This window comes from Phalangium opilio, unplaced genomic scaffold (genome assembly GCF_054372755.1).
Source record: "Phalangium opilio isolate 3A_F unplaced genomic scaffold, DU_Popi_V2 ptg000043l_1, whole genome shotgun sequence".
Classification (NCBI taxonomy): Eukaryota; Metazoa; Arthropoda; class Arachnida; order Opiliones; family Phalangiidae; genus Phalangium; species Phalangium opilio.
This window is the reverse complement of record NW_028324167.1, coordinates 5562862-5578727: the sequence shown is the minus strand read 5'-3', so window position 1 is coordinate 5578727 and position 15866 is coordinate 5562862. Positions and strand designations below refer to the sequence as shown.

Sequence of the window (15866 nt, the reverse complement as noted above, 5' to 3'; positions counted from 1 at the left end):
ACCCTCAAGATGTTTTGAAATTTCTTTAAGGGGAGGGTGAAATGGAAAATTTAGTGATTTTAGCGATTATTTCATAGCGAAACATCCTTGAAATAATTCTGAATGGGAAATAGATTGCCATAAACTAAATTTATCGTATAATTAAAGAGGCTGTGAAGCCAATTTACTTTAATACATTATCGTACATAAATGAAATAATAAAAGTAATCAGAATAACAATATCCCCTTTTTTATCCACTGTCGGGAGATATTTTGAAATTTCATCAGTGCATATCCCCTCGCGCATATTCCATGGTCTTTCTTAAATTTTTGAACATAAACTATGCAATTTACGAGCCTTTATCCACTTTAGGGAGGTGTTTTGAAATTTCTCTAGTGGATATCCCCTTCAGTATATTGCCATAGTCTTTTTTATGTAATATTTCACTTACCATCCATTATCCTTTTCTCGGGATCTATTTTGAAATTTCTTTAGTGGATATACCCTCGCGCATATGGAAGGAAAACGGCCGCGGACTAGTGGTAGAATTGAGCGCATGAAATCCAGCCCATCGATAGCGAAGCGATGGTCTCTTAGGAGCAAAGAATACCTTTTATTTAGAAAAAAATTGGTGCAAATGGTGGTTAAAGACCACGCGCCATTCCTCACAGTGGAGAAGGGGGGCTTTAGGGATGTATGCCATACGCTGAATCCCCAATGTCGTCCTGTCTCAAGAAGGACACTTGTTCGGGATATGGACTCCCAGGCCAACCATCTTCAACCGTCGGTAAAGGTAGGCTATTTGACTAAATTTTGGAATTTTATTATGGATTTTAAAAAATAAAATCGTTACAGGAGATGTTGGGGAATATTGCCAGTCAAGACATCCATGAAACTCTTGACATATGGAGTAGTAGAACCAGGGATTCCTTCTTGGGTCTACGATGCCAATTCATCGATGAAGATTGGTATTTCCGAAACCATCTGGTCGGCTTTAGTCATTTTCCGGGGAAGCATACCGGAGAGGCCATCAGCAAGAAATTGAAGGAGATGAGCGAGGAGGCAGGATATGAACGTCACAAGGTAAATATAGCTCTCTTGACATTGATATTTTGAAAAGTATGTCCAACTTTGGCAAGGTTTATGCTTTCCATGCAAGGTCTTCTGCGTTTGTGCGGACAACGCGGCGAACATATCCCTAGCCTTGAATATGGATAAAGTTTTTAACGATCCGTGGCCCACAAACCTAACATTAGTTAGGGCGAATGAGATTGAGTCTGAGAGTGAGGATGAAATTGTAGTTCTTGATCAAGGTAGTAAGTTTATTTTTTTGCACTATGATAGTTTTCTCCGTCACTAATGGCTGCATTCCCAAAACATAACAGGCTTAAATGGCGCGATGGGTTGGGATGCAACCTCTCAGGCTTCTTCCGAGGGATGGGACGATTCAGAAGATGTAGTCTTTTTGACCGCGGATTCAAGAAAAAAATGCGTCGCCCATAGCCTACAATTAGTTGTGAATGGAGCACTAAGAAACTGCTGAAGATCACAACGCATGGTCAAAAAAGTCAACGAGTGGATCACATGGCTTCGCCGTTCACCGAAATGGACCGATTCATTTAAGTCACGATCGCCGGGAGGGCGAGACCTGAAGCAGGATGGTGGTGTTCGATGGAACTCCGTTTTTATGGCTATAGAACGATTAATAGAGGTATTTTGTGTTTAATGAAAGTGTGACGTAACATATTTAATATAATTGTTTTATTTTTCTTTTCAAAAGCCTTGCATGATTGAAGCTCTAAGAGCTACAATCCTACTGGCAAAGTCGGACCGAAATGGTCCTGACCATCTGACTTTGCCCAGTGAAAATGATATTTATATCCTAAAAGATATGTTGGCTCTTCTTCGTCCGTTTAAGTGGTCGACTGACCTCTTCCAATCGCAGGCCCCCGTGGCATCCAAAATGATTCCAACACTGCTGGGAGTATTTCAGCAAGTAAGGGAAATAATGAGTCCTTACTTGCATAAACTACAATCTGAGCTCTTGAAGCTCATGGCTAAGAGATTCGAGGAAGAGGTGTCGGATAGCGATTACGTCCTAGCAAGCCTCCTTTATCCAGGAATAAAAGCTTCAGTTTACATAGAAACAATTGAATTTATTATTTTCTTTTAAAAGGGCCTTTCCAAAATCCTGAATGGATAGATGATTATCCAAACTTTAAATGTTGGACAAAAGAAAGAGCAGTGGAGCATTTGAAGACAATACTGACGGCGCTGGCTGAATCAATACCAGAAGCGGAAAATGACATGCACGATCTTTTCCCTGAACTGGAGCAGCCAGACTATTCTGGGCCCAGTGCAGAAGAAAATCTAGAAGACTACTTAGCGGAGCCACTTCTCGAGGATGAGGACCTGTTTTCGCCGCTGGGTTTTTGGAAGCTGAAGGAAAATAGATTCCCTTATTTAGCCAAATTGGCTAGAAGGTATTTGTCCATCCCCGCTTGCTCCGCAGATGTTGAGAGAATGGTCTCAATTGCGGGGTATATTCTCAGAGCAAGACGGTCAAAGATATCGTTCAAGCGCGTGGCTGCAATGTTGATTCTTCGAGAAAATAGCAGCCTGATGACAGAGAAATAGATGAGCCAGAGGTGAGTTTTCGATTCCCTCATTATGCATGCACTTCAATGAAATTGTAACAGATTAGGCCTTACTATGCTCGCTTTCTCATTATATCCCGTTATATCCTGTCATCTGCTCTTCCGTAACCGAGATACTAACTAAACATTAAGCTCCACTCGCACTCTACTAACCAAAGGACTACCCAGTAACTAGTATATCACAGCCAATACCCTTACTCTATCTCAGTTCAAGTGTCACTAGCAGACAGGATATCCCTAGAAATGAACGAATAGCTTATCTTTTATCTTCTTTCTTCTCTTTAGGAGTCCGTCCGTCGTCGAGTCACGCATTGGCGTAAAGAGGGGATAGGGCTACTGGCGAAACCCCTCGGAGTGAAGCGCGTACCCGGTACACTTCCTCCAAACATACATCGAGTAAATTTAATCTTAAGAACTACGCCGCCACGTCGTTCTTATGATTAAACTGCTCGGTTCTATCGTACCTCATGGGTGACATGGAAACGATAGGGTAGATTTTTTTCTCTTTTTTCTTGGGTGCTCATCTCTGGATTACAACTTTACAATATTGGCGTCTTAAACTTAGGTTTGGAACATTACCTGCTTAAAATTGCCTTCCTAATATCACATACCGACTAAATTTTAGACTTAAGGAAGGACACCGTCACGTCCGGCTTAAGACCAAATAACTCTTTTTTTTCAGTCAGTGAACGGTTCTGGATTCACCCACTGCTGGGATTCGTTTTTAAGACTTTGTGCATTTGATACTTGGAATTTAATATAGTTTTAAGCTTTGACGCTGCCACGTCAAAGCTTAAAGCTAAATTACATTCCTGCGTATCGCTGCACATCCCACTGGAAAGAACGTGTAGGCCGAAATTACTAACGAGTTTGCTGATTTGTGACGTCCACTCGGCCGCTTTTCTCCTATGTTTGAAACAATCTTTTCTGACGTAACTTTTTAAAAGATTGTTTAACAAGACTAACGCAATTTATGTTTGTAACCTCATTTTATTTTTACGACTAATAAAATAAAAAAAAACTTGGGCTTTTCCGCCTTGAATCTGAAAGACACTTTAATCAATTGTTACATTTAAACAAGTAACCCAAACCCTTAATATAAGCTTACTAAATTATGCCCAAACTAAAAATCGTATTCATGATAATGGATATAAATATTATTTTTCACTGTTCGCTAACTTGGGTTTAATAACTTAAATTCTACATGGCATAAATTTTAATCGTTTAATGGCAGAGAGTATGCAGCCAGTATGAGCTACAAAGATGGCGGCCACTGTTAAGGCGGGGGAGCCTAGTTTCTACGTTTTCTCTCTTTTTTGGGGAGGAATACCTGTCAATCTTTGATTGATTTTGTATGCTTAAAGGATTTTTGGTAGGAGTAAATTTATAAAGACCATAATATAATGTAAAAAGTTATTTTCTTTAAAAGTTCTAATATTAAAGATAAGTTCTCAATTTGTAAGCTTATAAATGAAGACCATAATGTAAAGTGAAAAAAATGAAGACCATAATATAAAGTGAAAAGTTATTTATTTTCTTTAAAAGTATAGGTTTTAATATTAAAGATACATTTTCAATTTTCATATTAAAATGTATTTGATTAATTCTAAAATAATTTCGTCTATCTTCGTAAGGAAGAAGATAAATTTTAATATTATTTTTAAATCTTACGCAAGGCATCAAGTCGTTCTTTGATATACAAAGCGTTAAGTTGTTTTCTAGCGTAGAGTTCTAGGACTAGTCTTTCGAGATCTTTAGTTTTAACTTTAAAGGTATGATAAAGTTCTTCAGTGTTTTCCATGGGTTTTTCGGGTGTTTTTTCCTCGGTCTTGATTTCGTTATTTATATTTTTGGTGTATGTTTCTGTTTCATCAAAACTGAAGGGTATATTTTTTGTTTGCCCACCTCTAATAAAGTTGCATTTGGGGAAATGTTTTAAATGTTCTTCGTAAGGATTATCATCGGGTTTCCATGCTAATAATATTCCATCACATTCGAAGCACTGTACTAGATCGTCGGTATGTAATGAATAAAATCCCGCTCTGCTTAAAGTTTTTATATAGTTTCCGTCTTGAGGCCAGGAGTAAAAAGTACGATATCTCTGCAGCTCCGAGTTCATGATGAGGAATGAAAATGATTATGGGAATATCCAACTTATACATCTGCCAAACATTTCCCCCCCCCCTTTTCTTTACCTCCCCTCTCACATTCCAAGAATTACCCCCCCCCACATTCCTTAATATATGAAATAAAAGAACACAGTATTAAAAAAGGTGACACATTTATTTTTTAAAGATGCGAAAGAAATTACAAAGAGTATTTTTTAACAAAAGGATTAAGTTATTCTTTACGGGCGCGTTTCAACATGTTTGTAACAATGATGTCATTTTTCAAACCATCTCGTCCAAACTGCTTCATGAATGATTTGTGGCTCTTTCTTTTTGTTCTTTGTATTATATAAGCAATACAGTATAGTCCGCATGTCGAACCTGACAAGTTTTGTAGTCTTCTTTTGTTAAACGACCATTTTCTAGAATTTCTTTTAACAAATTCTTTAATCGAGGGGAGAAAGTTCCCTAAAGCCAATGAGTCAAAATAATGACCACGTCTCTTGCCATCAAAGTAGACGCTGACCCAGTGAGATCCGTCATTATAGTGATTGTCTAAATTTATTATAATGGACGAAGGAAACTTGTCAATTTCTGTGGGTAATAAATCACTTGGATAAACCCCCATGAAATGCGGCGTGAATCTTAGAAATCGTGTTATCTGTTCTGCATTCATTATATCTCTTAACAAACGATTGACACGTTTCTATTTTTATCTATTTGTAACAAAGCCTGGAATTCGGATAGTACGATGCAGCTTAGTGTAGTGGGCGTGGGTTTTTCAAAACCCAATTCTAATCTTAACTGTCCCTGCTTCGTAGGACTCCAATGATCGGAATGACTCGCGCTACCGTCAGGTGTCAGGTCTAAACAGTATATGGCGTAACCCGAGGCAAAGTCATCCATAGAGATATTGTTCCCCTTGTCGTTGTAGTGACTGTTTGACCCTGAAAATAAAGTGTAGTAGCTTCGGACAAATTGCTTTTTACTGTAGTGGGGTTTTAAGGCTTTCGAGGGGTATTGTTCAGAATTGATGAATGCTGCTAGATGATTGACATTCCAATGTCCAAAGTCAAAGGGGTTACTATCCAACGTTCCATTGTAAGAGGTATGTTTTACAATAGCGATTGTAACCCGTGAAGGCTGGGTACCTAGATAGATGTTTCCGATTGATGTGTTTAAGATATTTGGCGCAATTGTGAATATTTTAGTTTCCGTTCTAGTGTAACTATATTGGGCGGCTTTAATGCTTAAAGCTTGTTCGTGAGCAAATAGAATTTTAGGAGCTAATTGAAGCTTTAAGACGTATAATACGGCTTCAACGATTACGGGTTTATAACCATTGCCTGACGCGTTAAGTTTACCCATAAGACAAAAACTAGCTTTGCTTCTATGTAATTTTAATTTCATAGAAACGCCGTTTATCAGGTATCGGGGGATATTGAACATATCTACGTAAAGGCTGGAATACATTTCAATTTCCTCGGATAATGCTGCGAGTTTCTGGCGTTTAACAAAACCCATATTTTCTGTAAGCGAATCCATGCTTCCGCCTGTATCCTTGTAAAACAAGGAGGCACCCAAATGGGATTCTTTAGCTGCCGGACCGTATGACGTCAGGGCCGAGAGCAAAGCAGTGTACGCGTAGTTACTAGCAGCTGGTGTTGTTGCGCAATCGCCCAACTCCAAATCGACACGCTCAAATTGACTATGCTGAAAATTATTTAAGGGGCCAACTGCGTCAGTAGCTGTTAAAGCAGTTCCATCTTCATTTACAATTTTAGTTCTGGTGTACAGCATTGTTAAGGCTGTATCCACGTATTCGCTACCGCTAGACGTTACTTCAAATTCGATAGGTTGGTCGCCTTTCAAAGATGTCAAAGGTTGATAAGGAACCCATTTGGAATTTTCGATGGCTGTTTGAAGGGGAGGGGGAGCGAAAATATCGAAACCCGTGCTGCAAGCTTCAGTCATTTTTAGGGAGAGAAAATATCACGAACCGTTTTGAATGAAAGTTTACGTTTATCTGATTTAAATTTGTTTGTGTTGTTTTGTTTTATAGATTTCTTTCTCTTTGGTGTTTTTTTCTTTTTAGCTAGTCTTTTCTTTGCAACCCCTCTACCGTATTGTTGTTGCACATCATCCAAAGTTTCGGTGAACCTTCTTTTAGCCGAAGTTTTCAGATCCTTTCCAGAGGCGACGTCGCTTATGATATTTGAAGATGTGCCCAGAAACTGTTTACCAAGGAACTTTGCCCCTTTAATTAAGAAAGGTGATACTTATCTTCCGAAAGATTTCAAGAACGAGCCAATACCTTCCCCGTTTTGGCCATGCCCTTGTTGCCCTTGTTTCCCGACGTAAAAAGTCAGACCTGATCCTGACTGCGCTTGTTGGGTATAATAATCCGTGTAAACACATCTTTTGCTATCTAACGCGTTGGACTTGCGCATCTTAAATGAACTTTACAGTGCAACAGTCCAAACTGAAATAAAGCCGGTTCACCCATGTGGTCCTTTATATGGATGCCAACCTCGCTAATATAATGTTTTGACAGAGGGACGTAATGGGGTGAGACAAACGTAAGACACACGGTATCCCCGTGTTTCTTGTCTTCGATGGGTATAATACGTAAGAGGGGGGCGTGGGTGTTACCGACAATTTGTCCTTCAACCAGATCGCAATAAATATATAATTGAGATGGTACGTGATAGTTTAACCTGGCTGGTCTATCGCTCAACCCTTGTATATTGAGAGGATTTCTGTACCCCAAAATTGCAGCTAATGATTCGTGTGTTTTGAAGATAATTTTCGTATCTCCAGTGGCATCGGTTTTTAGTTTTACATGCCCCGTCGTCTCGTTAATATGAAATAAAGAAGAGGTTTTTTCGCATACTTTGGAAGTATTGATAGTTTCCACAATGTGGTTAAGTGATTTGTAATGGCCGGCCGGTACATTATGTAGATGGTAGCTTTCGTAGCTGGTCAGTTTCCCATCTTTTCGTTCAACAAGGTCGGTTACGTCACATTCCTTGGGGTTTTTAAATTTTTTAGAGCTACTTTCTTCAACTAAATCTTCAAGTGTTTTTCTCTTGCTCGCCTTCCTCTTACTCGTTTTGTATATAACATTGTAGAAACTGCTTGTATATATTACTTCTACTAAAGAAATTTCCCATTGTCCTTGTAAATTAATAGGATCGGGTAGTTTAGTGATGTAACTACCCATAGTGTTATTAGGGTAGACATCCATACTAGCGTCGCTGGGTAGAGTTAAACAGAATTCAGATTTTCTCGACATTGACGGCTGTTACCCACGAGTTCTGCGATTTAGGTAGACCGATAAACGATACAAAATATTCTAATTTCCCTTTACGTTTACGTTTCTTGAGTATAGTGTCTATCTTAAACAGTTTGGGTTCCACTGTTCGAATGAGCTGATCAGAGTAAAACAACCCGGTTATATGCATGCTGTCCAAATCTTTCAAACGATATAATACCGGTTTTCTGAAGTTCAAAATAGAGGAAATGACAAATACTTCCGTTGAAAAATTTGGCTCATAACCTTTAGAAAATGCTGGTCTAAGTTTGCTTATTCTTACGTAATCTCCGACACGAAATTTGACGTCTTTTTTAGTAGGCTTAGTACTCATTTCCGGTTTGTAAATATTTTTGTACACTTCCAGAACGTTAGAGGGCGAAACATTGTCGGGTGTCATTTTTATTACGGAATGATAAGAGGCATTGTAGCCTTTAACTATGTCTGTCAAATGATCTATATATCTATGAGAATTGAAATGAGTCAACATTTTGAATATTCGATGTTTCAAAGTTTTAATTAAACGTTCTACAAATGGACAGTGGAATTTTTCTGACGTCATAGAGCCATATTTGATTTTATTTTTCTTAAGAAGTTTTTGCGTCTGTGAATTATTAAATTCTTTACCTAAATCAGACCAGATGGCTTTAGGTTTGCTTTATTCGATGATAACCTCGAGAGCTTTCGTAGCCTCGGTCGCGTGTTTTCTTTTCATGGGTACTACAAAAGCTTTTCGGGAGAAGCAGTCGACGCCCACCATCAGGTATCTGTAGTCGTCATAGTATTTAGAGATTGAACCCAGATCAGCCAGATCTACTTCGACTCTATCCGAGATGTTAAAGACGGGGATTTTACGCCTTTTGAATTTATGTATAGCTGTTTTATGCAGTGTGTAAACGTCAGTGGTTTCTAGAAAGGCTTTGACTTCGTTTCTCGAAATACCTTGAGATTTGACAGCCTTGTACAATGGGTTTAAACCAGTGAACCCTGACCGGTGTTTGGTGTTGAGATAAGTATTCTTTAAAGTTTCTACTTTTTGGAGCTTCGATAAACCTCCCATAATGTATTCTTGGCTTTAAAAGGTTGTTTCTTCGAAATTAAAGGGCTCGTTTTATTGTCAAATGTTAATCTCTTCTTCGCTTTTATATACGTTCGGGGTCGAAGCCGATTCTTCAGCGGTACAGAACTGGGCGATGCCTTGGTTGAGGGGGGCGGTGCTAATGGAGACGTTGATTTGCTTTTTGGCGCTAGAAAGTTTAGCACAAAGGGTTGAAATTCTGTCCACCCCGTCGGTGGAGTACCTACGAGTGAAGGGGCTACTCCGTACTTATTGAAGAAGGTAGGTTGTATAGTAAAATAAACTAGCTGAACTATATCTGAATCTGGGATCTTAAGGCCGTTCACGAAGAGAACCCCCGAGTCATCCCAACGTATACTAGGAGCGTTACTTGCTAAGTGGTCGAATATTTTCTTCGCCGCTCCTCTATATTTCAGGGGAAACATATTAATCCAGCTGTCTTGTTTATTCGATGGGCGGGGCTTGGAGATGTTCAGGTAGCGCTTCATCGCCTCTTCATAAAAAACCCATTTGGTTCTTTCATCTAAAGATTGATTTGAGATAATCGTGCTCATCTCCTTATCCAACTCCGATAACACTGTATTGTTTTTTGAAATCTCATTATTTGATGTTATTAATTGATTTGATGGACTATGACTTTGTTCAGGTTGTTGTTGCTCCAAGGGTACTAATGTCATTTTATTAGCGTAAACTAGTGTTTTATTCATTTTGAGAATAAACCGCCTAAAAGACTCGAAATTATTGGAAAAAGGACACTAAAGAAACCGCTTCCTGTTTGTTTAGATAATATGGTCCTTTTGGCTTTCCAATGAGTATTTTTGCAAGCAATTTTACGAATATGTTTCTTGTGCTTACACAATTTATTATATACGTCGGGTTTCAGATTGACAGCTCCTTGTAAGGCGTTATGACAACACTCGCTGATTGAATCAATAATTTCTCGATTAGAGTTTTTAAGAATAGCTAATCTTTGAGGTTTTTTTAATTGCCCCAAAGCGGCTATTAAATTGATGTTTTTAGCGGCTAAACTTTTCTTTTTAATACCCGATGTTTTCTTGACCTTTCTCGGTGGTGACATCGTAAAGAATGATTAAATTTTAGTAATGTCGTTTAATTATATCGTTTTCTTCTTGGGAGTATAGATGACTATTTGTTCTCCCGGTAAAATATTTGTTCTAAACCTTAAATCGGAATGACATTTCTGGGTTAAATCGCAAAGTAAATACCCGTAAGGTTTTTCTGTCGCATCCAGATAACATTCTACAATAAATTTAGAGTTGTTGGGTGCCAATTGTTTAGAGAGAGCCAATAATTGCATAAGATCTCTCACAGTTTTCATAAGAATCATGTAATGCGCGTTTAAAGAGGCTGTTCTCAAGTTTTTTTCAAATATGTTTTGTAAAAGGGTGATGACGAATAATTTCCTATGGTGAGATTGCTTAGTAAATATTTCTGATAAAATATTATTTTTATTTTCTAACATGAGATCGTCTAAGACGATTAGTATTGTTTTAGAGCCATCGTATATAGTAACGTCGGGTAAACCTTGACGCATTATTACGCCCATTTCTTTCAATTTATCGTAGCAAGGCTGATATCAGGGTTGGCAAGTTTTAAACAAATTGTTTTAAACTTTGGTTTAAAACTTGTTTTAAACAGCCATGAAAAAAAAACATTAATTTGTTTAAAACGTTTTAAACAAACAGTTTAAAACATGTTTTTTATGGTGAGGAATTTCGAATATTTTAAACTCGTTTTGTTTGAAAATGAGCGAAAATAATAGAATAATAATAGAAATAATAAGCTTCAGTCAAAACCTTGCAATAATTTGACTGTTTCATATGAGTGTTTAATTGTTTGGAAACCCTTCCAGTTGATTTATCCGTTACCAATCTGTATTGAAGACTGATATTAAATAATTTGATTAAGAATAACTTATTTTGTCGTCTACCTATGGTAAAGGAACAACTTTTTTCTACACTGTTGGTACATTTTACTGTTCTAAAGTGATTACGCGTAATATTTAAAGCCAGGCCCTTGACAGTGCTAAAATTAATACGCTTAATGCGTAAACGGAAAACATGAAGCGCCTACAAAGTAGAAAGCGGTGGTGAAGTTTCAAATGTATGAGTTCTGACCAAGAAACTCTGCAGTATGGAAGCGAAAATTCCTTAATAGTGGCCACAAAAGAAATCAAGCATTTGGACATTTGGGGTTAAATGAACAATTTTACCCATCACCCTCATTTTGTATGCGCTATTAAAAATTACATTTTCGTTTTGAAAAGATCTCTTGGTCTTTTTAAACAGTCAGTAGAACATTTCAAATATTCAAAATAGATCCCTCAACACGTACCCCTTTTAAATAATTAAGTTCATGATAAAATGTTTCCGGAAAATCTAATTTTAAATCGTGTTTTAAACAATAAAAACACAACTTTTTTTACCACATTTTTGCCAACCCTGGCAAGGACCCTTTCTTTCACCTTCAAATTCTAAATTTTAGGAGCTCTTGATTTCGTCTTTTCGTGTTTTTTTTCTCAATACGTTTTCGTGGTCTGTTGGTCAAGCTGTATGATACTCGCTTTGGGTTCAAGTGGTCCCTGGTTCTAATTCCACACGGACAATTTCTTACACCTTGAAATTCTAAATTTAAGGAGCTCTTGCTCTTTTTAAACAGTCAGTAGAATATTTCACATATTCGGTATTGGTCGCTTAACACGCACTCCCTTCAAAATAATTAATATCACAAAATAATTTCGGAAAATCTAATTTGTTCTTGAAAAAGCTCAAATATGTTATTTTTCAATTAATTTGGAGGGAATAAATCGATTAACAATTAAATAAGTTGATTGAATTAAATTGTGATTAAGGAATAAATTAATATAAATAAAGAAAAATCGCAATGTCGGATCTTCAGTCAATTGACAAACGTCACTCTCATCGTTTGTTTTTTCTGTCTTGGTCCAAACCAAGACCATTTTGTTTAATCAAGCAGGCTGTGAAAATAAGCGCCTTGCGCTAGCGGGAGTAGTGGCTTAAATGGAGAGCCGCGATGTATAATATATTTGACTATTAGATCTGCAAGAGTGATTTTAAACATGTTTAAAACTAGGTTTTTTTTGTGTTTTTTACTGTTTTTTTCTACTTGTTTAAAAAACAGTTTAAAACAACAAATCGTGTTTTAAACAATAAAAAACACAACTTTTGTTTTTTTTAAAAAAAACTCAATTTTTGCCAACCCTGGCTGATATATACTATAATGCCAAACAACTAAATCGACTTTAGGTTCAAACATTTTGTCCTTATTTTCAATTATTTGTTTACATAAAACTGTTTTACCTGATCCCGAAGGACCGAAAATAATCAAATTTCCAGGTGTAGTGAACGGTATCATGGCTAATACTCGAATGAAATTTATTTGTAACTATCATTCGTACTTAAACGTATTCAATTAATACACGAACGCGCGCGTGCACCCCCCAGGGTCGCGAACCCCAAACGCGGGGTAGGGGTGGGGGGCCCAAACGACACGCGGGGGGAGGGGGAAGCGCGGCGCGGGTAGGCCACCGAGAACGCGTAGAAATAATTTTGAAAAGTAGGGCCATCATGCTGCCTTTCACTATAGGGGCGAAGTTTTTAACATGGACTGTCACTATTTGAGATGGTAAATACGGTTAAACTAAAGACCCTTGTACGGTCAATCGAAGAAACGCTGAAGGGGTTTTTTCAAAATGTCCCCCCAAAAAAGAAAAGTCACCTGAAATACATTTTTAGTCCAATGGCATGGTTTCGTATAATTTTGCCCGCGAAAATTTTCTACCCTTGTACGTACTAAATACCTCGAAGTCATTTGTTTGCTCTCGAACACGCCTTGACCCTAGTAAAAAGTATAAAATGAAGAAGTTGAGACCTCAAAGTTATCATTCTCTCTCGGACCACCACCAACATGAACAACCAAAACCAAGCGATAGACCTTTCCGCAACATGGTAAGAAATACTTTTTTTAAAACTTAGTTTTATTTAAGACTTAGAAAATCTTTCTCTATAGCTACGTCCATGGGGTTTATACCCCTTATTCCCCCGTCGAGTTTTCGGACTCGGCGGATTCTTCCCGCTCTGGGACCCCAGAGTCCCTGGAGCTAGCCCCCTCGCCACCACCTCCAAGACCACTGCGTGGTAGGGCCCAGGCCCCGAAACCAGTCACCGCCACCGAGCCCACCACCGTGCGCCCCCTCCCCTGAACCTCAACTAGAATATCTACCTCTCCCGGCCATATACTATCCGTGGCTAGCTATGCCCCGGCCGGGAGTGGATGACTTAAACATCAACGGGGACTTGTAAGTGAACCTTTTGTTTTACGTTACACTACGGTATTATAATTTTTATTTACAGCTTAGTATTCCAAATAACAACATACCTGGCGGGACTAGCCGAGGTCGTGGAGGATGACGATTTTATGCACGACCTGCTTAATCAAGTAAGGCAGGTCGTGTATAACAACTGCGTGTTCATACCCCACGAGTAAGTTTTCATGCATTATTTAATGTTTCGTTTATCTAAATTTTAATTTTTTCTCTTTTAGCCTCCTGGCCTTCAACTGTCGCGGGTTCCGGTGAGTTAATTTCTTTATTATTTGTTGTTATCCAATACTTTATTTATTAACTCTCTCTCTCTTTTTCTCTCCCAACAGAGTGACGCAGGAGCTCGTGCAGTTGTTGACGTACCGCCGGGTACGGTTCCTAGAAGTCCCCGCAGGCCACGCACGAGTGTACGAGAACCGGGACGACGTGATGTTCGAGGGGGTCCGTACACTCGTGCGAAACCTCTCAGTCGATTGAGTGGGGGAGGGGGGAGTTAAAAAAAAAATTGTTGTAAATATTTTAAATAAAATAAATTGTTTTTACCTTATTTACTTCGTTTTATTTAAAATAAGTTCCTATCAAAAAATCGACAAGTTTTTCCTACACTTTAGTTATATCTACTTTTATATTTCTTAGGCTTAAAATTTAAAAACTAGAAATTTATATCATTTCTGTGTTGTATTAGTTATATAAAATGGAACAGTTTTTCAGTTTTAAATTCAATTTATTTTTGAAACATCAATGAAAAAAAAACAAATTATCAAACAGACATAAATTTAAAAATGCGTTAACATGTGCATTCTCTCTTTTAAAAATGTTATTTGACCCGAAATTACCGAAAATACATTATAGTTATAAAATTTACTTTCAAGATTTTCTTCTTCCAGTACATTATTAAATTTCATTACCACTTGGTATGATGTTACGAAATTGGTGAAGTAACCCACAACTGCGTCGAATTTTTCGGGCTGCCCATCTAAACACGGTATGCGATCGTGTTCGCCATATAAATTATCATAAATATCATTATAAAATTCTATAATAATATCAGCCATGTGCGTGAATACAATTTCATGGTTACTTAACTTAATAAGATGCTCCTTAACGGCGTTCAAAACTCGGTTCAGTGCCGCTGTTTCTAGACTGTCCAAAACAATGGAATCGTCATTTAGTAAATCTTTAATATGACACGTATTATGATACGCCACAACAGTTGTTTTTTCATTTGCGTTATCGATCAAAACGATTTCAAAGTTATTGGTTTCGTGGCCCTGCTAATACGGGTAAACGCGGGATCAACTTCTCCCATGTACTTGTTGAAATGGCGAAACTTTTTACCGACTGCTTCCTACATAAGCGAATCTCGGGATCGAGGGTGCCGTTCACGAACCCCGTTGTCAGGAACAACTCTCTAGAAATGTGGAATCTACCGTTGATTTTTCGTTCGTTAGCTACGCCAATCTTCCTCTTAACAGCTTCTTGATTTTCCATGTTGCACGTTTAAGGTCTTCTCGAATTATGATACACTCCTCTGTCGTGTTCCACGGTTTTTATACTAAATTTCCTAAGTAGCTATCGCGAAATATCTATTGTCCTTGACTGTTCCGTTGTTAGATTGTAGGCGTATTTTTATGTCAAAGTTCTGAAACCATAGATTAAGAAATTCTAACATTCCCAAAATCAGTAATATAAAGAATACAATAAGTAGTTTTTGAGGGTTAACCTCCAAGATCCGACGAATTCTTGACAACCTTTGTGTACTTGCCTCCATAACAGCTGACGAGTAAGTAAATAACACAATAGTAAACTTGACCTATTTATCTACTATGACCCACATTCCAGACCTGTCAATATTTGATTGACGAAATATTTTCCTAACATCTTCAAAGACCTAAGGTCATTGTTGAAGAACCCTCTCCCCTTCTTCGATTATAAGCGTATTTTTAGGTGCGTTTTTCAAACCAGGGATTAAGGAATTCCAGCACTCTCAAGACCAATAAGATAAATAGCACAATGAGCAGTTTTTAAATCTCCAAGATCCGACGAATTCCTGACAAGCTTTGTGTACCTGACAGTTGAGGAGTAAATAAATTACACAATAGTAAACTTGACCTATTTATCTACTATTCTCAACATTCCTTAAATAGAACTGTCACAATTTGATTGATTGAAGAAATTCTTTCCTAACATTTTCTCAATGTCATTGTTGAAGAAGTCCCCACCTAGTGGAATGTCGCACCAACTCTTTTGTTATAATTATTCCTTTTGTGGAATTATAAAATCTATTGCAAATTCGTTGTTTTGTTATACGACTATTTGACACCCTGTCAAGCCATCGTACGTCTATCTTATATCACCTATTGTTCA

The 15866-nt window shown here is 37.8% G+C and overlaps 1 protein-coding gene across 1 annotated transcript; it reads left to right on the top strand.

Moving 5' to 3' along the window:
• The first annotated feature begins 734 nt into the window (after positions 1-734).
• LOC149677915 (uncharacterized) lies at positions 735-3224 on the top strand. The gene is made up of 8 exons (XM_089837411.1): positions 735-773; positions 836-1063; positions 1140-1296; positions 1366-1496; positions 1605-1691; positions 1761-2085; positions 2157-2520; positions 3203-3224. Exons 1-8 carry the CDS (start codon positions 735-737, stop codon positions 3222-3224), a joined length of 1353 nt encoding a protein of 450 aa, XP_089693537.1.
• Positions 3225-15866: the final 12642 nt, after the last annotated feature.

Excerpts from the sequence above, each read along its gene's own strand:
- LOC149677915 (XM_089837411.1), top strand. The coding sequence starts at position 735 with ATGGACTCCCAGGCCAACCATCTTCAACCGTCGGTAAAG. Across the intron at positions 774-835 it reads ATCTTCAACCGTCGGTAAAG|GAGATGTTGGGGAATATTGC; the intron begins GTAGGCTATTTG and ends AAATCGTTACAG. Across the intron at positions 2,521-3,202 it reads AGAATGGTCTCAATTGCGGG|GTTTGGAACATTACCTGCTT; the intron begins GTATATTCTCAG and ends TCTTAAACTTAG.